This window comes from Eptesicus fuscus, chromosome 12, assembly GCF_027574615.1.
Source record: "Eptesicus fuscus isolate TK198812 chromosome 12, DD_ASM_mEF_20220401, whole genome shotgun sequence".
NCBI lineage: Eukaryota > Metazoa > Chordata > Mammalia > Chiroptera > Vespertilionidae > Eptesicus > Eptesicus fuscus.
In genome coordinates this window covers 5,819,614-5,844,947 of record NC_072484.1, presented here as the reverse complement: position 1 = coordinate 5,844,947, position 25,334 = coordinate 5,819,614, and the positions used below count along the sequence as shown (strand labels likewise).

The 25,334-nt window shown below is 42.8% G+C and overlaps 2 protein-coding genes across 9 annotated transcripts in view; one reads left to right on the top strand and one right to left on the bottom strand.

Moving 5' to 3' along the window:
* The window catches only part of CSTF1 (cleavage stimulation factor subunit 1), a 29,419-nt gene extending 4,085 nt beyond the window's left edge, over nucleotides 1–25,334 (top strand). The window contains exons 1-6 of one of the 6 annotated variants that reach the window (XM_008141197.3): nucleotides 14,932–15,000; nucleotides 16,852–17,052; nucleotides 18,416–18,693; nucleotides 18,839–19,036; nucleotides 19,523–19,913; nucleotides 23,149–25,334. In XM_008141197.3, the coding sequence (XP_008139419.1) occupies nucleotides 16,884–17,052; nucleotides 18,416–18,693; nucleotides 18,839–19,036; nucleotides 19,523–19,913; nucleotides 23,149–23,408 (1,296 nt within the window). In that variant the 5' untranslated portion in view covers nucleotides 14,932–15,000; nucleotides 16,852–16,883 and the 3' untranslated portion in view covers nucleotides 23,409–25,334. Of the gene's footprint in view, nucleotides 1–14,931; nucleotides 15,001–15,040; nucleotides 15,084–15,109; nucleotides 15,171–15,219; nucleotides 15,250–16,851; nucleotides 17,053–18,415; nucleotides 18,694–18,838; nucleotides 19,037–19,522; nucleotides 19,914–23,148 lie in introns of those variants that run through there. The other 5 variants (XM_054723651.1, XM_028145047.2, XM_054723652.1 and 2 more) reach the window with 5 other exon arrangements.
* On the bottom strand, nucleotides 566–14,923 carry AURKA (aurora kinase A). Of its 3 annotated transcripts, none has more exons than XM_054723648.1 (9): nucleotides 14,827–14,923; nucleotides 11,743–11,789; nucleotides 10,660–10,939; nucleotides 9,207–9,261; nucleotides 7,932–8,123; nucleotides 6,917–7,055; nucleotides 4,357–4,505; nucleotides 1,352–1,526; nucleotides 566–1,207 (listed from the first exon to the last, which is right to left on the bottom strand). In XM_054723648.1, exons 2-9 carry the CDS (start codon nucleotides 11,782–11,784, stop codon nucleotides 1,022–1,024), a joined length of 1,218 nt encoding a protein of 405 aa, XP_054579623.1. In that variant the 5' UTR covers nucleotides 11,785–11,789; nucleotides 14,827–14,923; the 3' UTR covers nucleotides 566–1,021. The 3 variants fall into 3 exon arrangements, with proteins under 3 accessions (XP_054579623.1, XP_054579624.1, XP_008139418.1); XM_054723649.1 differs by having other exon boundaries at nucleotides 7,932–8,120; XM_008141196.3 differs by lacking the exon at nucleotides 14,827–14,923 and adding an exon at nucleotides 14,615–14,704.

The window sequence follows — 25,334 nt, the reverse complement described above, 5'->3', positions numbered from 1 at the left end:
TACCTTTCATCTAGCGCCAATATTCCACCTCAGAGTCTGAATCAACCAAAGTATCGATCACCTGTTGGACTGTGATAAGCCTAGACCTACTTCGCTTTCCTGTTGAAGTGCTTGGTTCATCAGCCGCTCGTTTCATTGTGAATTTTCAGAATTTTTTCACGTCAAACCACACAAAGTCAATTCAAACACATGGGGGCAGACATTTGCAATGGCTAACCATGAGGTCTGACCACGATTGGTTGGTTATTTTTAGTTTGTGACGCATTTTTTTCACGTACTAGGCAAAGTACCGAAAATTAGGTACAGCGGTATAGCGGCAGATTTGGAAATTACCGAAAAATCGGTGCAGCGGTCTGGTAGGGTTAATGTATTTATAAAAACAACATATAATCCATGGAGAACAATTTTTAAAAGCTCTTAACACTTAGAACTGGCTGAGACGCTTCTCCGCTGTGTTCCAAGCAAGTCCCACGAAGGAGGAAGAGCCTGGGGCCCTGTTTCAGCCTCAGGCAGGGTGAGTGGTTGAGGGGGACCAAGTAACAGGCCCAACAGGGGAGACAGAGCATCCAGAAGGGAGTCTGTGCGTATCTCTTTATTTAAACATTTAAAAGAATCACATATTCATTCTGACAACTTTACCAGGTGAGGCCACCCAGTAGGTTACACACCCACTCAGGTACCTGGGAGGTTATTGCACGGCTCCGGAACTGATCGGGTCAGGACAAAGGGGCCATCTGCCCACAACCAACTCGGAGGTCACCTTCCACAAGGACCCTTAGTCCACTTGGGCTGCAGGGCGGCTGCACTTGCACCTTGCCTCCGGAGGATAAAACCAGTGAAGCGATCACGGTTCTCATGGCTACTTGCACTTCAGTGTCACGTTTATTGAAGTGGAACTTTCTATACTTTTCCCTAGCGCTGCGGATTGCGAGCAGGCGGTTGGTAGTAGATTATGTCAGGAGTGTGTTTCTGACCAATGACACAGCAGCCCTGGCTCAGAGGCTCTCCCCCTGCAAGACTCTTAAGATTGCTTGCTGGTTGATTCTTTAGATTTTTGGCTACTTGATGGTTTTGAGGAATTTGCTGTGATCCAGGGGTGTTCCAGTACTTCTTTCAGGGTCAGCCTTTGGTTGGGGTTATGCATCAACAGTCTTGAAATCAGGTCCCTGGCCCCCTCTGGTACAAAGTCAGGGAATGTGAATTCAACCTGGAGTACAATAAGTGACAGGCAGTCACAAAACGTGATTTAGAGAGAACAGTACAAACATTCAGACAGTAGCCTCAAGGGAAGGCTGAGGAGGACAGGAAGGGTTCTAACAGAGGTGCTGGGTCCCTTCCAGTTGTGTCTTACCCGAGATATCCTTTTGTAGGTCTCTTGGTATGTGCTTGCCTCAAAAGGAGGCTTCCCAACTAAGAATTCATAGCAAAGAACTCCAAGGCTCCAGAGATCCACCTTCTCATCGTGCATTTGGCCTTCAATCATCTCCGGGGGCAGGTAGTCCAGGGTGCCACAGAGGGTGGTTCTCCTGGAAACGAGGGAGGTGCAGGTTGACGCGCTTGTTTCTGTGATCACAGCAGCTGCTAAAGTCATCACCTACACTGCCACTGACTGAGCGCTCTTCCTAGGCCAGATCCTGTGCTCGGAGACAGTGCTGTTATAAATCTCCATTTTTTGACAGGAAACAGATTCAGAGAGCTGGATAAGATCACAAGGCTAACAAACAAGCCACACCCCAAATATGTCCAACTCCAGAAACTCCTTAAATGATGTAAAAATAAGAAATTTTAAGTACCACTGCTATATAAAGGCAGCCATACAGAGTTCTCTGTAAATACAGTGTAGCATTTCTTACATGACAGATATGCTAAGAAGCTTAAGAGACAGGTGACATTAATGACAAGAAACTAAACTGTCCCACTGTGACAGCACATGCTGCCTTCTGATTCAGCACTGGTACAAGAGACACTAAAATTGGAGGGCGGCCTATGAAGTATTCTTGTTAAAAATATTCTTCAGCCCTGACCGGTTTGGCTCAGTGGATAGAGCGTCGGCCTGCGGACTGAAGGGTCCCAGGTCTGATTCCGGTCAAGGGCATGTACCTTGGTTGCGGGCACATCCCCAGTAGGGGGTGTGCAAGAGGCAGCTGATCGATGTTTCTCTCCCATCGATGTTTCTGACTCTCTATCCCTCTCCCTTCCTCTCTGTAAAAAATCAATAAAATATTATATATATATATATATATATATATATATATATATATATATATATATATATAGTACGAGTTCTGTCTGCTAAATTAAAAAATATATATATTCTTCAGGCCCTTTGGTCCAATTTTGAGCAAATACAGAGGATAAAGGACAAAGCTAAGTGTCACCACATGCAGAACAATCCATTTTAAATTGTGGGGCAACTGGTCTAAGTTTAGATGAAAGAGACACAATCAAATATAGTGCATGGCCCTTGGTTAGATTCTGATATAAAAGAACAGCTATAAAATTTTGTGGACAACTGGAGAAATCTGAACATGGATTAAATATTAGCTATTACCACAGTCACTAATTTTCTTAAGCGTGCTGATGGCTGGGACTAGACAGGACAACACATCCTTATTTTTAGAAGGTGCACACTGAAGTGCTCGAAGGACAAAGCATCATGATGTATGCAACTTATTTTTGAAGGTTCACCAAAAAAGTAGACACAGCCCATATGGCAAAATGTTAACTGTTGACTGCAGGCTCTGGGCAGCCAGGTGAGCGATAAACTGCAATTCAGCATCTCAGTATGTTTCAGGGAGCTTCCGAAGGCTGGAAATGAGCTGGTGGTGGCAGACAAACCTGGAGCAAAGACCGTGTTGATGTTTGCTGCTTTATATTAATTATGCTTTGCCATCGAAAAGCTTATGCTGGGTCATGCCTGGAGCCCAGCGAGCACATAAGTGTTCACTCAACTAAACGGTGACTGGAGATTAAGGAGCCAGCTCCCCAGACAGTCAACCCCTCTCATCACCACTGAGATGAGGCCAACAGCACCCAATGACCTGGGAGCCCTTATGCTTATTAATGGAGGTAGGGCGAAGTGACCATCAACATTTACACAAATGTCCTTTTCAGAAAAGGGTAAGTTATCTTTCCTGCCACGATGATATCACTGGATAGTTATGGTATAGTTTTAGACCTGTCATGCCATAAAGCCTACAATTCTTCATTGTTTGCCTCAGCAGGTGCCAACAGCATCCAGTGGTGATAGACAACCAAATTTTTTAAAAAGCAGATTCGATGCATTGCTAGAAACAATTTACAAGTGGTGGGTAATAAAAACAAAGCTCACCCCATCCCATGGCACCTATTTAGGCTATACAATTTCTTTTAAAAACTAGATTTCTTAAATTAAAAAAATAAAACAGTTATTTGGATTTTTTAAGTAATCCGGCTATAATTTTTTAAGCCCTACCCCAAAGTGGACTAACTTCTATCAGTAAATGTATGCTTGTAAATGTTCTACTTCACATGTGATTTCAAAAGCTTATTTAAACTCAAATTAAATTTAAAGGAGTATAGAACTTTGCTCTGGTTTGCAAAGTTCACTTAAGATTTAAATGGTTTCCTTAGGTTGATCTCTCTGCTTTAATTTTAAGAGGAAACAAGAAAGGACTCTTCTGTTGATGACAGCAGACCAAAGGGCATCTTTAACCACCACCCTGAAAGTTCCCTTCAAACCCATTTGGTTGTTGGAGTTCCCGCAGAACTGCCCTCAGATCCAGACCTTGGCAGGTGCTGCCCCAGAGAACTTGTCATAGTATGTCAGGAGTCCTCCCCTCTACACACCCTGTACCTCTTCTGTCATATACCTGTCCTATCTGTTTACTTATCTGTCCCATTCATTAGCTGTTAAGGACATAAACTACCTTTAATCCCAGGCCTAGGACACAACAAATAGTCTAAGTGATTGCAGAATTAAAATGTCCTGGAAGACACATTTTACTATTGGGGCCTAAATTACTCCAAAGTATTATGTCAATTACCTGTCCCAATTGAGCACAACACCTATGCTTAGATACTTTTTTTTTTTTAAATACATTTTATTGATTTTTTATAGAGAGGAAGGGAGAGAGATAGGGAGTTAGAAACATCAATCAGCTGCCTCCTGCACGCCCCCTACTGGGGATGTGCCTGAAACCAAGGTACATGCCCTTGACCAGAATCGAACCTGGGACCCTTCAGTCCGCAGGCCGACGCTTCTATCCACTGAGCCAAACCAGCCAGGGCTATGCTTAGGTACTTTACTATCTAGCTCATGCTTGGCCACTGGGGCTTTTGCTAACCCCAACAAGTTCCTCCTAAAAAGTTACATACCTGGAGGATGGGGCGTGTACGGACCACCCAAAGTCTGCAATCTTAAGCTCTCCAGTTGATCCAAGGAGCAGATTCTCTGGCTTGATGTCTCTATGAATAACTCTCTTTGAGTGGCAGTATGATAAGGCATTTGCCAATTCTGTGATATACTATCAAAAAAGTATTAAAATTGGTGTTTTAGATTTCATATAACAAGTTAATTTTAGACATCTTTTCTGAAAGAAAATCCAACATAGACTTTTAACATGTTTTGTAGATTTTAAAGCAAAAGCTAGAACCAATTGATGACTCAAAAAACAAAAAAATCAATTGAACCAAATTGGTGTTCTGCATGAAGTACAAGTTATTCAGCGCAAGGTTAACACAGCAGATGGGACATCGAAAGACAGGAAAAACAGTCATGGGCTATAACTACATCCCAACATGACAAATTATGGCCCAGCAATTAAGAGAATACTGAACAACCAGTACAAATGAGGGAGTCAGACATAAACAATTTTTTCAAAACACCAAAAAAAATCTCTCAAGTACAGTCAATTCCCATTTTTAAATCCAAGATCAATTTGCAACAAAAGAATTTGTTTGAAGCTAAACATTTACACTAAAAATATGGGGGGAGGGGAGTAAATAATCCTGAACAATAAACAGAAACTAGAAGCAGGTGTAGTATTGGCATGTTAAATTCAGGATAAACTAATTCATTAGTCAGCTTAAGAGCCCACAAGCAGTCAGTCCTTTTGCTAGTTACCACCTCAACTGAAAGATCTCACAAGTCCAGAATGTGCTTTAACATATAGATAAGAACTGTTATTAGTATACTGAAAAAAATATATTTAGCTCTGACTAAAGTTTGAGAAGGCTTTGTTTTCCAAAAGCTATTGCTAAACAGGACTGAACATTATTCCACACCAAAAAGGTTTATTAAACAAATGGGTAAAAACCAAATGTCATTATCAGAAAAGACATTTTTCATTGTTTCAGCCAAAAGCCCAAGACCAAAATTTAGACGATAATGAATTGAAAGTAAAGACAGAAACTCTTCTACAAATTAGAATTGCAGAGGGCAATGGGATTTCCTTTCAGTAAGTGAAGGGATACACTGAGGTATGTCCATACCATGAAATATTATTCACCAATAAAAAGAAATGAGCTATGTCAACCCCTGAAAAGATACAGATGAATCTTACATGCACACACCAGTTGTTTCCCACACGAGTAGCTGGCTAACCATTCTGATGCCACTATCCATGTACACAAGCATTGAATAATGAAATGGATGGAAGATGGTGGAGTCCAGGTTTCCCAACACTGGAGTGGGAGGTTACAGAAAAGCAAGGGGGGTAGAATGATCCCCACGGTAATGGACACGTACTTTGCTTAATACAGATATAGATGGATAAATGTAGAAATACTAATAGATACATGTATACACACACATTAGTTTACACGTGCTTCTTGCTCTCTGTCAGCTGAAGTAAAGACACCCAGGAGCATGAGCACACCCAGAACCCAGATCTTGGGTTCTAGTAACACACTGCGATAAAAGGAACCGGGGCTCCCGGGAGAAATGGTAATTCTAGGACGGGGATAGGAAATACGCAAGATGAGGCTGGAGCATCTAGTAGTGTCAGAAAGCTTAAAATAAAAAAAATAAAATAAAAAACACTGCACACCCACAATGATGAGGAATGTCAAAAACACAGGAACCATGTGAAAGAGCTCCCAGTGGACAAAGTTGGAACAACAAAATAAAGTAGTATTGGATTGTAACTCAAAGTATAAAATACTGATGAGTTCATATTAACAAATGACTCAGTAAATACATAAGGAGAATTCAAAATAATTTTTGTAGATGTCTTCCCCACAGGAGGTGGAACATAACCCCCACTGTTTAGTGTGGCTGTGCATAGAGCCTTCCTTTGAAGGAGCACAGTATGGAAAGGGAGAAATGTGACAAACACGACCTCGGCCAGGTGATTAAGGCCAACACCCACCAGGATAAGTCGGTGTGAACCCTTGATATGGAATGAGAACACGTTTTACCTCCATGATCTTCTCAAACACCCACTGACCTAGTCTAACCATAAGAAAAACTGAGGAAATCTGAATTAAGTATGAACTTTAGTTAACAGTGATGTATCAATATTTCTTCAATAAAAAAAGAATATTCATTAGTTAAGACGAATGTACCATACTAATATAAGATATTAATAGGAGAAAGTTAGTGTGTATTACTAATACAGAAAATAGATCTGTACTCTCATCATAATTATTCTGTAAATCTAAAACTATTCTAAAATAGTTAATTTAAAAAAAAAAAGCAACTATTTATATACATTTCCACAGAAAAACAGCTTTGAAAACAAACCAGCCTCAACATTCTACCTGGTACGCGACTTTAACTGTATATATGGTACAATGATTGATTTTCCACCTCAAATATTCGATCCTTTAAGCTATCAGTGCATTAAAAAGATCCACTCTACTGCACTGGAAGGCACATGGCCATGCAGGACAGGCAGGGGACGTGGAACTGGCTGGACAGTAAACAAGCACTTACAGTAGCAGTTCTCTGCTCATCAAACCTGGACAGTTTCTGAAGTTCTCTATAGACAGTTCCAAGAGTGGCGTATTCCAAAATGAGGTACACTCTGGTGGCATCATGGAAATAACCATACAGCCTGAGAATGTTTGGATGCCTGCAACAAAGGGTGAACACTCAACACCTGGTTTTAAAGCAGATACAAGACATGTGCTCAACACCAAACAAACCCTTTGTGTAAAACCGGTGGTAAAAGCTGGTTCTGGTCACAGGACCCCCCTCCTCACACCCCAACTTGAGAATCTGAAACTATAGACTTCACTCTAAGAAAAATACACATATCCACATATCAGTTTACATGCTTTCAAGGTATTCATGGACCTCAGGTTTACCTAAGACTATTCTTTCCTTCCTTTAAGCTGTCTTTATTCTTAGGGGGGGAAAACTCAGCTAAATATCAATTCCCTGCTAATTAAAAGAAAGAGACACGGCATTCCCATAGTAACTGGATACCGAATGCTACAACAGATATAAAAGCGGTCTTCAAGAATGGCAAACGTGTGCTGCTGAGGACTCCGTGCAGCTGAGAGCACAGCCATCAGAGCCATCAGTCCTTCTCAACCCCAGCCAGGTGTTGCCAAGTAGGGATACAGGCATGATACAGACAGATTTTTAAATCTGAATGTACCTAATTTTTAAGTATTAGCAACTGATTCAAGTTTGGGGGAAAAACACCGGGGGGAAAAAAAAAAACAACTCTGGCCAAAGTCAAGCCTGCAAACTGCTCACAATTCAGAGTAAGAGGTATCATTCCCCATATTATCCATCCAAAAAAATCACTCCATTAACAAACATCCAAGATATTTTTCAGGCCCACAGCATGTAAGTCTAGAAAAACCTTTGGAAAATGACAAATTCCATCTCCGTCTGCAGGACGATGAGGCAGGCAGGCCTTATAAGAAGCAGTTCAGTTATTTATCTTCATCACTTGGAGTTCTGTGCACCACTCTTTGGAAGATCCCTGAAAACTCACCTAAGGTGGGACTGTATTTCTACTTCTCTTCTTATCTGATGCTCCACGCCTGCTTTCTCCAGCTGGCTTTTGAATAAGACTTTCAGAGCCAGGATGAACTTGCTCTGTTTTTCCCTCGCCAGGTACACATTTCCAAACTTTCCTTTACCCAGAGGGCGACCAATTTCAAAATCTTCCAAAGTCCATTGCCTTCTAGGAAAAAATGTGATCATTTTAAAATATCAAGAAAACAAATCCCTTCTAACAATTAATGAGTAGTAGACACACCCTATATATAATTTTATAGTTATTGTTCAGAATGTACCATCTGCCAGAACCAAGACAATACCACGATTAATGAGGCACCACAGACATTAAGTCCCCCACACCCCCACCTGCCTGCCACTGGCTGTGAGTCACTGACCAGGAATAATGTAGACATTAGTGCTGAAACACTCAATGGCATTTCAGAAGGCATAGAACCTATTAACAACACTAAGCCCATAAGAAGGATTAGGTTACGGAAATGGCCAGGGAAGAATACCTCCGAACCACCTTGGGCTGCTTGCAAACTAACCACAGCCTCCTCTCCTCAACCCCTGGGAGATGCTAACACTCTCAGGGGTGGAGAACCACTGGTAAAGCAAGCGGGATGGATCCCACAGGGCATTTAGTGGGGGAACCATTAGATTCTCAGAAAGTCTCCACTAGGCAGCTAAAGCAACCTACCACGTTCTAGAATCTAGACAATTCAGAGATTGACAGCAGGCTTTTAGAAACTATCTGGTGAAGATATCATGGCCATACTTTGTTATAAAGAACACAGTAATTCTATGAACACTGTCAAAATACTCATACAATCATCTATATACAGTTCTACAACATGACCCCGTTTTTTAAACAAACTTGCATATATATATATACATATATATATACATATATATATGTATATATATGTGTGTGTGTATATATATATATATATATATAAAACATATAGAAGAATACACAAACCATATGCAGTGGTTACTTCTGAGGGTAGAAAGAAACTTTATTTTACACATTTCTGTAACAAATTCACATAAGCTTTTTCTAAAGTTGAAAAACTTGAGTCCCTAAGTTAACATCCATCATTAAAATCCCTCCTCTTTCTTTTATAATTAGAAACATTTATATTGTCAAAGTTACAATATAAAGGCCTCTTTATTTTTTTAAAGAGTTCCCAAAATTAAATTTGCAATTAAATGGTGTTTTCTAATAGAATGATAGCACAAAACTTCATAAATAAGTAAAGCTTACTTTTTTGATTCTTCGTTTTTCTGTTTTGAAGCCACTTCCTTTTCAGGATTCTTTCCTACACAGAATAATTTAAAAACCTGTTTTTAGGATACCTATACAGAATAAGTTAAAAACCTGAGAACAGAAATAAATCAAATAATGGTCATCAAAATATTCATGACCTGGCCATTTTTAGTTTTCTTTTAGAAAAAGACTACCACAGCGTAAGCCGACTGCACCCTGTGAAGTTCACAGATTTCTAGAATAAAGATGAGCAGACACGTATAGTTAGGCCTTACAATAACGTGAAGGCTCGAGACTGAAGATTCTCCCCAAAGCCTGTTTCCAAATGGAGAGCTTCTAAGGCAGAACAGTCTTCCCATCCATGACAAGCTCCCCCTGGTCACCTTTCTCCCATGAGGTGGGACGGCCAACTGTCCATGTGCTGCATACAAATAAGATCGACAATGTGCACCCAAACCCAAACCACTACCTGCCTTTCCCTCTACTCCTTGTCAGGGGAAACACAGAACTAGAAGCCACCAATTCAGCAAGATGGACGACAAACCAATGGCACAACAGGGTGCTAACGTCGCAATTTCACCAGCCAGAGACTGTGTGGGACATTGCCTCTTGTCTTTCTCTGGCACTCTGAACTCTAGCCGCAGCACAGCATGGGCTGCTCAGATATTCGAATGCAGGGCCCAGCTGGTTTTTCCTTCCATGGTTCACCATCTCAGCTCATGCCATCAATATAACCAGCCTCTCCATGTCCAGTTTACTTAATGCTTCTGCGCCCCAGCTTCCTCCTCTGTAAAACTGGCTTAATGACTGACTATATTCCTTGAGTGGTTTCGAGGACTGAAAGACAAGGTGGATGAAGAAAGCACTCATCTCAGAGCCTACTGTGTGGACACTCAAGAGATGGTAAATAGGAACCATTACTATCCACCCTGCCTCTCTTCCCCTGCCCCCCTCCCCCCCCCCCCACCGAGTTCAGGCCTCCCTACCATCCTGCACCCCTGGGTGCAGCATTGCTACTCTGATGCATTCCACACTCCAGATAAGCTCTCTACAAGGCACGTCAGTCCCTCCTCTTCTCACAAACCTTTCAGCAACTTCCCAATGCACAGGGGATGAAGCCCTACCACTGAGCAGCACCAATAGTGCCCACAGTGACCTCGGCCCGGCCTGCCCCAGCCCACCCCCTTCCCCCGATTTCCTCCATGCTATGAACCTTGGAACTTGGTTCCTCAAATGTACCATGAGGGTAGGAACCAGGTCTTCTTCCCACAGGCCTGGCCCACAGGAGAACTGTGACTTCAACCTGACATCAAATTTCCTCCCCAATCTCAATAGAAATTATATAAGGCTAGGACTCCAAACAATATAAAGTACAAGTCTATACACTTGCCTTTTTGTTAAGCTAACTAGAAAGCATAACTACACAATGAGTCTCAAAAAGCTGATTTACCAGGGGCTGGTGGCTGGGGCTGCTCGCTCTTTTGCGTATTATTCAGTGGTCTGGACACAGGGCAAGGGCCACTGGTTGCCTGCAATTGCTTCTGCTTCAGATTCAGAACCGGTTTATGGCTGGAGACAAGCTTTTGTGCTTTTGAAGGAACTGGCTGGGAGGAATTCGAAGGACACAAGACCCGCTGAGCCTGGCCACTATTTGCAGGTAACGGATGCTGAGAAGGAAATGGCTGTGTCACCAGAACACGTTTTGGGCCGTCACCAGATGGAATTGTAGTCTAGGTTAGGAGGGAAAAATAAAAGAAGCTTCAAGGTCTTCATAAACAAAAGCTGAATATCCTGAGAATTTGCTTCTTGTATAACAAAATAATGAGTGTCAGGGTAAGAGATGGAAGAAAAAAGCTATTTTAATCAGCACTTCTAAAGGACAAGGTTAGTGTATGGCTGAAAGGAATACCTGAATGGCACTTCCTAACCCCTCCCTGGCCCCTCCCTGAAACCATGCTCCCATAAACCAATGTTCACTAACTAAACTTCCATTTAAAGAGGAAGACAAACACTTCCTAAGAATTCAGTGACTTGGGAATTATGACTTAGCAAAAAGCTGCAATACAGAAACTTTACTAGTATACCAAAATCCCATTTGCTCTGAAATGTCTTTGACAATACGTGTTTAGAAAAAAAATGGGGGGAAAAATACATCTGACCCAGAACATGGCTCAAAGTGGAGTCCTAGGAAACAAGCACTGACATCTGTTTTGACGTTCCTCTGAACTTACACTCCCGGAATTGAGACCATGGCAAAGAAATTAATTTCTGGCCAGCAAATACAGGCAAGCATTAGGCTCCTATTGTGTACATTATGCTGCATACAATGGAAAATAGAGACTTGAAAAGGTAAGTATAAGACAAAATGGAACAAAACAGATACAGTGAGAGATTCAACAAAATGTTCCTGAATGCTGAGAAAAGTGGTCTAAAGTTACAAATCCAAAGTGAAGGTGAGAAGAATTCCAGATAGAAGATGGATCTCCATTTGGGTTTTATAAACGTGGCTGAGATTACAGATTATTCAGTTTACCTTAACCAGCCCTGAAATGCCGTTTTCTTTAGCTTTGTCCATGATGCCTGAAAAGAAAAAAGAACCTTTAATTTATACCTGTTATGCTAGATCGGGGTCCTAGCCTCAACATCACAGAATTTTACACTTTTTCTTTGTCCGAATGAAGCTGACAAGAGGGCACTGTTTTCTCATGTGACATAATGTTCAGGTGTGGGCCTTTCCCACAGACCAACCTCTCCCCTGGTACTCTGCACTGCGTCCCATCCCATCCCAGCCAGTCTCCTCCCATCACCTCCCCACCCTCCCCTCCCCTTCTTGGTACTCAATCTTCACTCCTGAACTGACTCGTCCCTCTGCTCCATCATCTCCTCTCAAATGGATCACTTCCATCAGTGTTCAAGCCTCCTTCTACACCTGCTACCTTCATTAAAAAAAAAAATTCTCTTTACACTCTAACTGAACTCAAGCTATGAGCACATCTCTCGCCTCCCCTTTCAACAGCAAATCTCTCTGGAACAGTTGTCCACACTGATCATCTCTACTACCTACTACTTCTCTCATCCTCCTTGAGCCCACTCCCCTTAGTCCACTTCATAACTAGCCCCTACTGTCCAATCCACAGGTCAGTGCTCCGCCTCCATCTTACCTGCATTCTAGGCAGCATGACAAGCTCACTCATTCATTTCCCACTCCTTTCTTTACTTAGCTTAGACATAGGCCTACCAAGTCCCAGAATGTGGACCCTGACCACCTCTCTAACCATTATCTCCTCTTGTCTATTGCACACCAGCCATATAGGGATCCTTCCTTTCCTCAAGTCCCCTGCCACAGGGCCTTTGTACTTCCTGTTTCCTCCACCTATAAAGCTCTTCCCCCAAGTAGAAGTGTGGCTTGCTCCTCCGTCTCACTCAATCTCTGGCCAGATGTTCCCTTTCAGACCATCTTTCCTTCATTTTCCTTCATAGCCCTTACTTAGCATCTTACATAACATTACTTGTACCTGTTTACTGACTGTCTCCCCAGACTCAGATATCCAGCTACCTACTCAAAATTGCCCCCTCCCCCCCCCAAAAAAAAAGTAAGCTCCATGAGAGGAAGGGCTTAGTTCCATTTTGTTCAAGGTCTCCCGCAGAACATGCCCAGCACACAGTATGTACACCAATGTTTGGGGAATAAATTAACCCAATAACAAAGCAAATCAATCATAAAAAATAGTTTATAACATTTACTAAACCCATCGAGTCAGGCACCCACCTATCAAGTAAGTAGAACATAAACAAGAAAGCAGAAACCTTTCTGTTATTTTTCTTACCCAGTGCTCTCTGAATTCCAGAATATAATCAGAAAGCACTCCCCACCCCAAGCTCTCACAGCCATTTCATCAATATGCAAATCACTCCACCTTGGAGATGGGGCTACTAAGAGTCTAGAGTCTTCATATCAAGCAGTGAGTTAGTAGAAACCATAGACAAGTGATGAAAATATATGCTTGTTTATGCAAATGCTAATTTCTCACAGGCTCTGCTTTCTTCACTTTCCCTAACAATCACAAGCAGCACACTGAGATCACATGGGCCAAGGGACATAGAGTTAACAGTCTTCAACAAAAACTACAGTCATTTGCTCCAATTTAACAAACTTCTCCTTCCCAGGAAGATTAATAACAAGCAGAACAGAGTAAGATTCTGATCCAGAAATTCTGGAGAAAGCTCCAGGAAGACTGCTGCTCAGGAAGTTCTGGTCCACGGCCAGGGTCAGGAGTCACATGACCAGATGACCTTCACAAGACTCCTCAGTTCACACCAGGAATCCTGCTTTCTAAACAGGAAAACTGTTAGACCTAACAACACTGTGGGTCTAGACTTTTCCTTCTTTCATGGAACCTACAAATGTCACCGCACGAATAAAGAAGAGTGGAGAGGAAATGAGTGTTGAAGAGACTTTAATTCAACCAAGGCAAGTTATGCAGGAGACGTGAAAAGTCAAGCGCAGCAGCTACATCCACACATCGTGAGGAGGGTTAGAAATAGAGATGGAAATAGAGACCTCCAGGCCCAACCCCATGCCCAACAAACCAGATGCCGCATTTTAACCACATCCCCAGATGACTAGCATGCGCTGGTCCACATCACTAGTTCTCAATGAAACACCAGGATCACCTGGAGAGCTTGCTAAAAGGAAACACCTGAGTCCCGCCAAGCGATTCCGATTCATCAGGTGGGTCTACACGGTTACCAAGGACGCCCCGGAATCCCGATACGGGCAGGCTACGGTTTCAAAGCACCAGCCTACCCAGGGTGGCCTCTTGGAGAAGGTTAACCATTTGTTCACACACTCCTCCATCTAGCCCAGGACAAGGGCCTTCCCTGGCTATTCCATCCCCCAGTAAACCACACCCATTTCTTTCACTATTGGAAGTTACCTTGCTAGTTCGTCGTCTGCCTCCTCACCCCCACTAGAACCTAAGCTCCCAAGGCAGCAAAGACCTCGGGTCTGCTTTCTCACCCAGGTGCTCACCGACTACGAGCATCCCATCAGAAAGCACCCCCTCCTCCCCACTCCCCCACCCCCACCCCCGCCCATCCATTCCGGTTGTTTAAGACACACCAGGCGGAAAGACGCCTTGGTACCCAGGAGCGGACCGGAGGGCGCTGGGAAAGCGGGGATGGGGGGAGACGGAGGTCAGGGAGAGGGGATGGGAGGACGGAGGACACGGGACCGAGGGACGCCTTCTCACCCCGACTCTTCCCTAGCCAGCCCCGCGGCCCCACCGCACCGCCCGCTGCCCTCCCACCCGTCCGGCTGCCCGCTCGAAGGCCACCAGGCCTGCCGCCCTCGCCCTCCCGCCTCACGGAGCTGCGCCCCCCGCCCTTCCCCCCGGCCTGGACACCTGCTGGCTCCGGCCTCCGACCCGAGGCCGCCGAGTCCTCCGGAGAGCCGAGCCGTTAGGACTCAAAGAGTCATTTTAAATAGGAGTTAAACTCTCTAGTCCGAAAGCCGATTGGCCTGGGCTAGAGAGGCGCTGCCTTCTCATTGGTTCACAGCCAGCGCGACGGCCCGATCGGTCCAAGGAAGGCGGACGCAGCGCGCAGGCGCACTTACTCCGTAAGGCCCCGGAAGTGGCGGAGCCAACGACCCGCCGGACCCGTGCTGTCCTAGCGCGAGCGCTGCTCTCCGGGTGGTGACACTTGTCTGTGAAACAGAAGCCTCTTGGCGTCTGTGCTGTCGCGTAGGAGACAAAGTCGGAGGAGGTGAACGAACCTCTCGAAGGTGCCAGTAAGTAAGATGGCGAGACAGGCGGGGCCGAGTGGGCCGATCGACAGCGCAGCGCTCGGCGCGGCGTCCTTTCCGCGTGCGCAGTGAGTATGCGCTCGGAGCGATCGATCGGGCAGGAGTCGTGCCTCCATTTTTGTAGAAGAGCGGGAGACCGAGAGCTGCGCTCGCGGGTACCGGGGGCCTGGGATGTGCGCAGAGCGGCTGGAGCGGTCGGGCTGGGGCCTCTAGGGGGCCACGGGAAGGACTGGGGTGAGGGGAAGGGGTGAATGCGAGCGGGGATGAGTGCGCGCTGACTTGCCAGGCTGGGCCTGTTTCCTCCTCTTCAAAGGCCTCGCTCCCTCCCTCCCTCCAGCCCTAGTTCACCTCTGTGCCGCGGCGGTAGCGGAGCGCACGGCGAGGGGCCGTCTCTTCTCTCCCGGTCCTTCTTCCAGCACCTGGCGTAACCAGTCCTGGTTGGATTCTTCTATCCTCGGGCCTCGGCGTCCTCACCTGCAAATCGGGGGTGGTCATTAGGCGCTTACTAACCCCGCGAGCCCGCGTTCTATGCGTTGAGAACGGAGCTCGGCCTCTCTTTTCTTTTTAATCTCTCTGTGCATCCCATAATGCTCCTGGCATGAGTGAGGAGACCGGATGGAATGGCAGTTAAGTTCTGGGCTCTCGTGTGGACAGCCCTTGGAGGCCACTTTCATCTTGGGCGAGTTACTCAGCCACGTGTTTCAGTGGATTTCTTAACTTGTTTGATTTAGTTTCGCCATCTCTGTTGTGTCCTAGTGCTGTCCACACAAGCATAGAATTATATGCATTTGCTTCCACGTGTACTTATTAAGTCCATGTCCATTGAATGAATTTATGCAGTGAGCAAATGCTGCCTTATAAAGTGCTCAGCATGGTGTCTGGCAAGTGCTTAATAAATGTCAGCTGTTGTTAACACCCATCAGTACAGCGCTTTAAGGGCTCTGGGGTCAAGTAGCCTGGCTTAGAATCCAGGCTTTGCCATTTACATACAAGCTGTGTGATCCTGGGTGAGTTAGACCTCTCTGGGCTTCAGGTTGCCCGTCTCCTAAACAGGATTAGAAGAGGATTTAATGAGGTCATGCGTATCAGTTGCCTACCCGATGTGTGTAGAGTATATAGCAAGGTCTCACAACTAGTGCCTGGAGCACTTAGACATCTGTAAATCCACCTTAAGTGCCCGACCCTTCAGGTTTTGCCTCCCTCCTTTTTTATTGTTGTTTTGGCCATGTTATTTGCCAATATTTTATTAAGCAATTCACCTTTGACTCTTTTCCAAAGCATTCGACTTGATTAACTTTTCATAGCACAATAGGTGTTTTGCCCTCATATCTTGATTTATTATCTAAATATATAATTTAACAACCTCAGTTGCTTCAAAACATGTATTAAGACTGATATAACTGATATTAGTAAACATAAATTCAGCTAGTGCAGTGGTTGGCAAACTCATTAGTCAACAGAGCCAAATATCAACAGTACAACGATTGAAATTTCTTTTGAGAGCCAAATTTTTTTAAACTTAAACTTCTTCTAATGCCACTTCTTCGAAATAGACTCCCCCAGGCCGTGGTATTTTGGGGAAGAGCCACACTCAAGGGGCCAAAGAGCCGCATGTGGCTCGCGAGTTGCAGTTTGCTGACCACGGAGCTAGTGGAAACAGTAGTGTCTAGACATATAACAGCTGAGGAACCTGATCTCAGGCAAACGAATCATTGACCAAAGATAACGCAGGTAGTTGAGCTGGGATTTGAGCCCTGCTAGTCAGATCCAATTTCTGTGTTGCTTCTGTGATTTACTGGTGCCTCTCTTCACCATCCACCTTTTTTCTCTTTGCAGCTAGCAGAGAAATTGTTTTCCTCTTCTCCAAGATGTACAGAACCAAAGTGGGCTTGAAGGACCGCCAGCAGCTTTACAAGTTGATCATTAGCCAGCTGCTCTACGATGGCTTCATCAGCATTGCTAATGGCCTCATCAATGAAATCAAGCCTCAGTCTGTTTGTGCACCCTCAGAGCAGCTCCTGCATCTCATCAAACTAGGTAGCTGTGAAAGCAATTCATTGATCCCTTGACAAGGTTTCAGATGTTCTCACCCATCAGAATTTTTCAAGATTATTTCCACTTCTTTAGTGTAGTACGTGTCAAGTACAGTGCTCGATACTGAAGGAGATAGCATAGTCCCGATTATGAAGACTTCGAGCTGGTTCTAGCCTCAGGATCTTTATGCAAATTATCTGGACCCTTCAGTCATTGGATTATTGACTCTTCAAGTCTCAGCTCACATTGTCCTCCCAGAGTCCTTCTTACCTTTTCTAAAACAACCTCATTACTATCCCCATGCCCCCCCACACACACTCTTAATCTAACACACAGTCCCATTTCCTTCCTAGCACAAGTACTGTCTGAAATTTTCTTTAGTGTTTTGGGTTGTTTCCCACACGATCTATACCTCCCCCCACAAAAAAAATAAATAAATATGGCAAGCTCCTCAAAGATCAGGACCTTTTCTTGTTCATTAGTATGTCCTGGTGCTTGCCTGGGTCATAGAAAACACTCAGTGAAATATAGAATTAATCAAACCTGTTTATACCCTCTGACCTGGCAGTGCCAGTTGTGAGAATTTTTGTTTTAAGAAGTGAAACAACTTTATGCATGGAGAAAGGTCCAGAAGAATTTATACGACCATGTTAACAGTATCTCTGGGTGATACAGGGTCATTTTTTATTTTTTTGTTCATCTGCATTTTTTAATTTTTCCTATGCTAATAAACATTGTTTATATGATGTGTGGAGCTTTTTAAATTTAAAACATTCTTGATAAACCAGTTTATTTAACATTCTTTCAGATATGTTTCACTAGTGTTAATGTTTCTGACTTAATGAGCTTCAGAGTTCATATTAACAGATCTCAGCACTAACGATATAATATGGAGTAGGAAAAATGAACAATTTACAGAACTGCTTTTTTGTTTCTGTAGTTGTAGTTATATAGAACATTTTGGAGGCAAAAATCAGCAGAGGTGACTACTTACTGAAGCCTGGCCTTCTACAACCTATGTTCCCTTACAGTGTGGTCACTGCATGCACCCTGGTCAGTGTGCCTAGTTTCGTAAAGTATAAGTGTCATGCACCTCCAAGAAGTAGTAAGTTGGTATGGCAAACATCTTTCCCAGTATAGATCCTAAACTTTGTCTTGGCCTTATTTTTTAAGGAGAAAGAACCATTGATTTGTTGTTTCACTTATTTATGCATTCATTGGTTGATGCTTGTATGTGCCCTGATGGGGGATTGAACCCGCAACCTTGGCATATTGGGCAACACTAACAAACTGAGCTACTCAGCCAGGGCCTGACTTGGCCTTTTAAAATAATACTTTTCATGCCCTTCATTTTTATTCCTTTCAGGAATGGAAAACGATGATACTGCAGTTCAGTATGCAATTGGTCGTTCAGATACAGTTGCCCCAGGCACGGGCATTGACCTGGAATTCGATGCAGATGTCCAGACCATGTCCCCAGAGGCTTCAGAGTATGAAACCTGCTATGTCACATCTCATAAAGGACCATGCCGAGTAGCTACCTATAGTAGAGATGGGCAGCTAATAGCTACTGGGTCTGCTGATGCCTCCATAAAGATACTCGACACAGAAAGGATGTTGGCTAAAAGTGCCATGCCAATAGAGGTAAAAACCCCCGTAACACTATCTGCCTTTGTTCCTTCCTGGGAGAAGGAGAGAGTAATTTAAACCAGCTTTACTAAGCATAGTAGCAGAGTGCTCTGTGAGTTAGATCTTACACTTTGTGTATCTCCTTATCTTACTGATCTAGGTTATGATGAATGAGACTGCACAACAGAATATGGAAAACCACCCAGTGATCCGGACTCTTTATGACCACGTGGACGAAGTCACATGTCTTGCTTTCCACCCAACGGAACAGATCCTTGCCTCTGGTTCAAGGGATTACACTCTTAAGTTATTTGATTATTCTAAACCATCTGCAAAAAGAGCCTTCAAGTACATTCAGGTTAGGAATGTTTGGGAAGAGCTTTACCTTTTTTCCTAAATACAGTGAGCTGTTGTATGGCTATTCTCTTTTTAGAAGTAGTCTCAGTGATCATACATAAAAGGAGAGGATAGCAACAAGGATGTATGCCACAGGTGGCACGTGGCTCAGATTCCATTGGCACGTGGTTCACATGTTGTCGTGTGCCCACATCCTCTGGCAGGTGGGCACTGCTACAGAGTCCAATTTCACTCTAAAGGTTGCAGATCCATTTGAAAACAAAACAGTCACTTCATTAAAGTCACTTTTGGTAATAAAAAGTTACTCAGTTAAAACTGTCAGGTATTTGCTGAAAGTCACATTTGGTACCTTAAAGTAATTTGTTCTTTCTCATACCTGACCCATTGTTTAATGGATTCTTTGCATCATCCAAATATTTTCCACATTTCCTTTAGAAATAATTGTCCCATAGTTGGTCATTTAATGTTAATGTCTCTGTCCTAACAGGAAGCTGAAATGTTACGCTCCATCTCTTTTCACCCTTCTGGAGACTTTATACTTGTGGGGACTCAGCATCCTACTCTTCGGCTTTATGATATCAACACATTTCAATGTTTTGTCTCTTGCAATCCTCAAGATCAACACACCGATGCCATATGTTCTGTTAATTACAACCCTAGTGCCAACATGTATGTGACTGGTAGCAAGGACGGCTGCATCAAGTTGTGGGATGGTGTCTCGAATCGGTGCATCACAACTTTCGAGAAAGCACACGACGGTGCTGAAGTTTGTTCTGCCATCTTTTCCAAAAATTCTAAATACATTCTTTCAAGTGGAAAAGACTCTGTAGCTAAACTTTGGGAAATATCAACAGGACGAACGCTGGTCAGATATACAGGTATGTGAGAAATTGATATTACTGAACACTTATGCATCATTTTACAGTTTCAGATAAGGGAAACCCAAGACTTAAACTAGGTAGGGCCAAATCGTTTAGCCAACCCTACAGTTAGTAAGGCAGACCTGGAAATAGAGCCCTAGTTTCTTACCTTTGCTTTTCTCAATACATTGTAGCTTAACTAGATCTGATTCCATGCAGGTAGCATTTGAGAACTGGTGGTCTGTTTGCAGGCTGACCGCCTGCCCTCTTCTCTACAGTCCAGAGAAAAGCCTCCCTAAGTGTACACATTAAGGACAAAGAAGGCTGAGGGGGAAGATCTTGGCCCATTCCTAAGTGAGCAGAGGTGGCCCCCAAGGGAGACCACAAGTGTTCTGATTTGAACCTAGATACAAAATGGGTGCTTCAGACAGAAAAAGTTGTTCTTCTGCTTCTCGTTAATTCATGTAGGCCTCTAATTGGTAACAGTTGTGGCTGTGAGCTCTCTGATGAGATTTAAATTTATCCTTTCACAGTAGTCTGTTCAAGTCTAGCTATTTATAGTGAGTGTTGTTAAAATATTGTGTTTCATTTTTCTGTTCCTGTAGCAGCAAAGGCTGTTGTGTGGTAGAAAACCTCCAGTAAACTTCAGCTAGTCTCCTCCTCTGTGAGATGCTTGTGTCATGTGCTAAAATTGCATGACTAACCTAAAAGCTCCCAAAACTGTTGAAAGGGGCTCTGCTATGGTGTTAGCATTGCGGAGAAAATTGAAGAGTTGGTGAGATCTTAACCACTAGGGGGCAGCATAGTCTACTGTAGATTTAGCTCCTTGAAACCTGAGTTTGCTTCCTGCTGTCTTTCTGGCTTCTGGTACAACTAGCAAGTGTTGGGAAAAGTCATTTTTATTGTAGTTCTTGGTGACTTCATTGAGCACTTACTGTTCTATAAAGCTTGTTTGAAAGATATTTGATTATTGCTATGAAAAGACTGTGTGTGTGCTGCAAAAAGTGAGGTATAAAAGTGATCAAGTAAAAATGGGAAAACTGCCTGGCCCGCGTGGCTCAGTGGTTGAGTGTTGACCTATGAACCAGGAGGTCACTGTTCGATTCCTGGTCAGGGCACATGCCCAGGTTGCGGGCTCGATCCTTAGTAGGGGGCATGCAGGAGGCAGCTGACCCATGATTCTCTCTCATTATTGATGTTTCTGTCTGTCTCTCCCTCTCCCTTCCTCTCTGAAATCAATTTTTAAAATCTTAAAAAAAAAAGAAAAATGGGAAAACCTCCTCCCTCTTGAGAAGGTACACCAGACTGCTGACAAAAATTTATTATATTTGGGGATTTTTTAATGAATGTTCGAAATGTTTTATGGTTGGTTTTGGTGGGCAGTTGGGAGTTGATTTTAAATAAGGTTATACTGAATTTATATGCAAATTTCAGTTTTCCTAATTCGAAGGCTAAGACCCTTTGTGTCAGCAAATTTAGATCTGTTTCCGGTTTTAGTGTTTAGTTAGAATTATCTATAATAATAGAAGAAGAATATGCTAATTAGACCGGATGTCCTTCCAGACGAAGCCGGGGCTACAAGGGAAGCCCAGCTCCCCTGTGCCAGAGGGAAGCCGGTGCCAGCAGCCGGGGGGGGGGGGGGGGGAGGGAGGCCTACTCTTGCACGAATTTCAATGTGCATTAGGCCTCTAGTCTTAAAATAATGAAGGAAAAGAGAAAACTACCAATTAAACATTAGAAGTTTTGATGTTAAAAGTTAATTGAAAACACTGTAAACAAAATAAAAATGCTGGATTAGAGGGGAAATAGTCATAGCATATATAATAGACACATGTTAGACATTGGTCAGTGAACATAAAAGATAAATGACCAACCTCACTGAAAACCTAAGAAATGAAAAGGGAGGTATCATTTTGTGCTCATCAGATTTCAGGAATTTAAAGGGTTGGTATTATCTAGTATTGATAAACATTTCAGTAAGTACATTGTTAAGAGTATCAATTAGTAAAATATTTCTGAAGGGCAGTTTGGTGTCACATATCAAAATTTTAAATACATATACAGGATGAGGCAAAAAGTAGGTTTACAATGGTTCATATGAAAAATAATATAGTAATAATAATTATTGTACTTACAACTGTAAACCCACTTTTGCCCCACCCTGCATCTTTTGACCCACTATACTCACTCTTAGAAATTCAACCTAAAAAGATAGTTAGGCAGCATGCACAGGCACACATAAAGATGTCCACCCAGCATTGTCTGGAGTGGTGGAAAGTTAGAGGCAGCATGAATGTCTACCAGAAGCCTCAAGTAAATTGTGTAGGAACAGTTGTTGAACAGGTTCTCCCTCATTTAATCCCCACAGCAGTGTTGGGGGTGCTGCTGTAATAATCCCCATGAAACAAGAGAATTAAGATGAAGTAATTTGTTCAAGGTCACATCACTAACAAGTGGTGACCAGCTCGGACACCAAAGTTTGTATTGTTATTCATTACACTGTGTTCCCTTTTTATATGGTCTCCACTACTGACTGGAACAAAACAGCATATGATGTATGCTCTGATTTATATAATTTCAAATGAGTACAACACAGAGATATGTGGGAAGGATAATCATCAAAATATTGACTATGGGTGTAAAATTATCAGGCAGTTTTTATTTTTTATACTTTATATAGTAGTTTAAACAAAATATATCTTTTTCATGGTCATAAAAAAGCATAAAGCTTTCTTTTGGAGAGTAGATGTTCCTACATCCCAGTAATTCTAGTCCTAGGAATTTAATTCTAAGGAAGTAATGTGTTCTGAACAAAGAACGTTTATCACCACATTGCTTACCATTGGATACAGACTAAATGCCTAGCAGGAAAAGAACTAAGTAATGATGTTTCTAATCAATGGGATACTTTGCATACAGTAAAAATGATGAAAAATGTACCCAACAGAAAGTTGGTTTAAACCAATAGAAAAGACATATGATGTGGCACCAGTTTGTATTGTTTGTTAAAAGGTTTTTATACCTCAAAGTGCATCACAGTTAACAGTTGCCTAAGGGATTGGGCCCAGAGTGATTCTTTTTTCATACTTAAGAGTTCCCAAAATTGCACAATAGATGTGTAATAATTTAGCAATGTTAAAATGCTCTTTTTATATCTATGGGATTAATAGCCAAAGTAGAACAGGCAGAGGGAGGGTCTAAGGTATGAACTTGTAAAGCTACCCTGGCCCTTACCCTCTCGGTCTGTGCGCAGGTGCTGGCTTGAGCGGGCGGCAGGTGCACCGGACACAGGCTGTCTTCAACCATACAGAGGACTACGTGCTGCTGCCAGACGAGAGGACCATCAGCCTGTGCTGCTGGGACTCACGCACAGCTGAGCGCCGAAACCTGCTGTCCCTGGGCCACAACAACATCGTGCGCTGCATCGTGCACTCGCCCACCAACCCCGGCTTCATGACCTGCAGCGATGACTTCAGGGCCAGGTTCTGGTACCGGAGGTCAACCACAGACTAGAGCCCCCTGCCTTAAATAGGGTTCTTTTCTAGAGGACCTTGCCCCTCCCTCCCCTCTGTCCCGTCAACCAGCCTCAGTAGAAAGTCATGGTACCATCTTTGGCAGTCGGGCTGCCAACTCTACATCCTTCTTGGATTTGTACAAAAGGGTCTTTTTTTACCTTGATGTGGAATCATGGTGGAAAAAGTGGGAAACGCAGACCCCCTGCTCTGCACTCACTGATTATTACAGTGTGATTTTCATCGGTTTTGTAAATACAGGACTTGCCATTTCTCTGAACTTGATCTTTTGAAGAAGGGTAGAGTATTAAAGTGCTTTCCAGATCTCGGGTGGATCTGTCCTGAGGAATTCTCATTGGGCTCTTTTGTCATCTTCTGTGCCTGTTCCACATCTTCTCTGTGTTTTCCTTTCAAAATGCCTTTTGACAGATAAGTAGGCATACCCTGAGAATCGAGTTTCGTGCCCTATTAAACCACTTTAGAGAATCAGTTCTCTGAAATGACGTCCTGATAATAAAGCTCAGACATGCAACTTTACTGTTACACATTTTCAGTTCAATAACATAACGGCCAGTTTTCCTGAGATTTACAGGAGCATCTTTCATCAGACCTCCCACACTACCTTTCATACCTGCAGTGTTCGTCTTCAGTAAATGCATTTCCCATCAAATGACTCCATTTGAGGGGAAGCATAGATTTGGAGATTATATCCAATCTAATTGGAATTAGGTGGTCCAACCACTGCCCTCAGGTGTTGCTTGTCTTCATGAATGGTTAATATTGATAGGCTTTGTTCTTATGTAACTTTAAATCTTATTTTTCAGCCTGAACCTTAACTACTCATCGTGGATGCACAAGGCAACTGTGTTCTCAGAAGATTTTTGCAATTAACTGACTGATACAAGTTTTCTTTTTTTTTTCTTTTTCTTTTTTAATTTTTTTAGAGGGTGACAATATTTCTCTGGGTTGAGCTCTAGCTGGGTCAAAGAAACCAAACTCCCCTCACTAAGATATCTTTGGTTTATATTTATCCCCAAATACAAATACCTCATGATCTGGGTGGGAGCACCTAACTAAAAATATAACCTGGGAATATTAGTTAAAAAGAATGAAATAGAGTAATGTAATTGTCTTATGTTACAGGAATTTTAAAATCTGATGTTTATTGCATAAAAATTCTGCTTTAGTCATCCTTAAGGATTATTTTAATTCTTTATAAAATGATTTTAAGCATTCTTAACGAGTTAAATCACAGTTTTTCAGATTTACAAAGACCTATATTTTGTGCTGCATAGTGAGTAAACTTATTTTTATTTTATGTCCTGACTCCCTGGTATTTGAACTAGGACATCAAACGGTGCTGCTTTTGTAAGATTAAAAGAGACCAGTTGACTAGGAACAAAGATAACCAGTTCTACCAAAAAATTACCGAACATGGCTTCCCACTTATTTTTCTGGCTTTTCTTTTGCTTCCAACCTGTGAAACTAAAGAAGAGGTTGGCGTTTCCACATTGTTCTGCTCTGGCACACGCCCTGGGATGCCCACTCTGCACTCCACATGTAAGTCCTGCCGGATCCTTTTAACTGTTCGTGAATTAAAATACTAATACCCACTTTTTCCAGTTTTTGGAATAGTCTCAGCAATGGATCTGTAGTTTCAGGACTTCTGTTTACAAGATCAAGATACTTTTGTGTGTTTCCAAAATGAACTTTCTAACCTGAGTTTTTTTTCATTTAAAAATTACCTTAATGTTTTGAACTGGTATAAATGCCATGAGTATTTCATGAATTTGGTATCTGCACATAATTAATTGTACCCCACCACCCTGGCATTCAAATGGTGAATAATACCCAGTCAGGATAAGAATTTAAAACTATGTTATTTTTTAAAGATATGTGATTTCTAAAATAAACTTTTTGTATATAA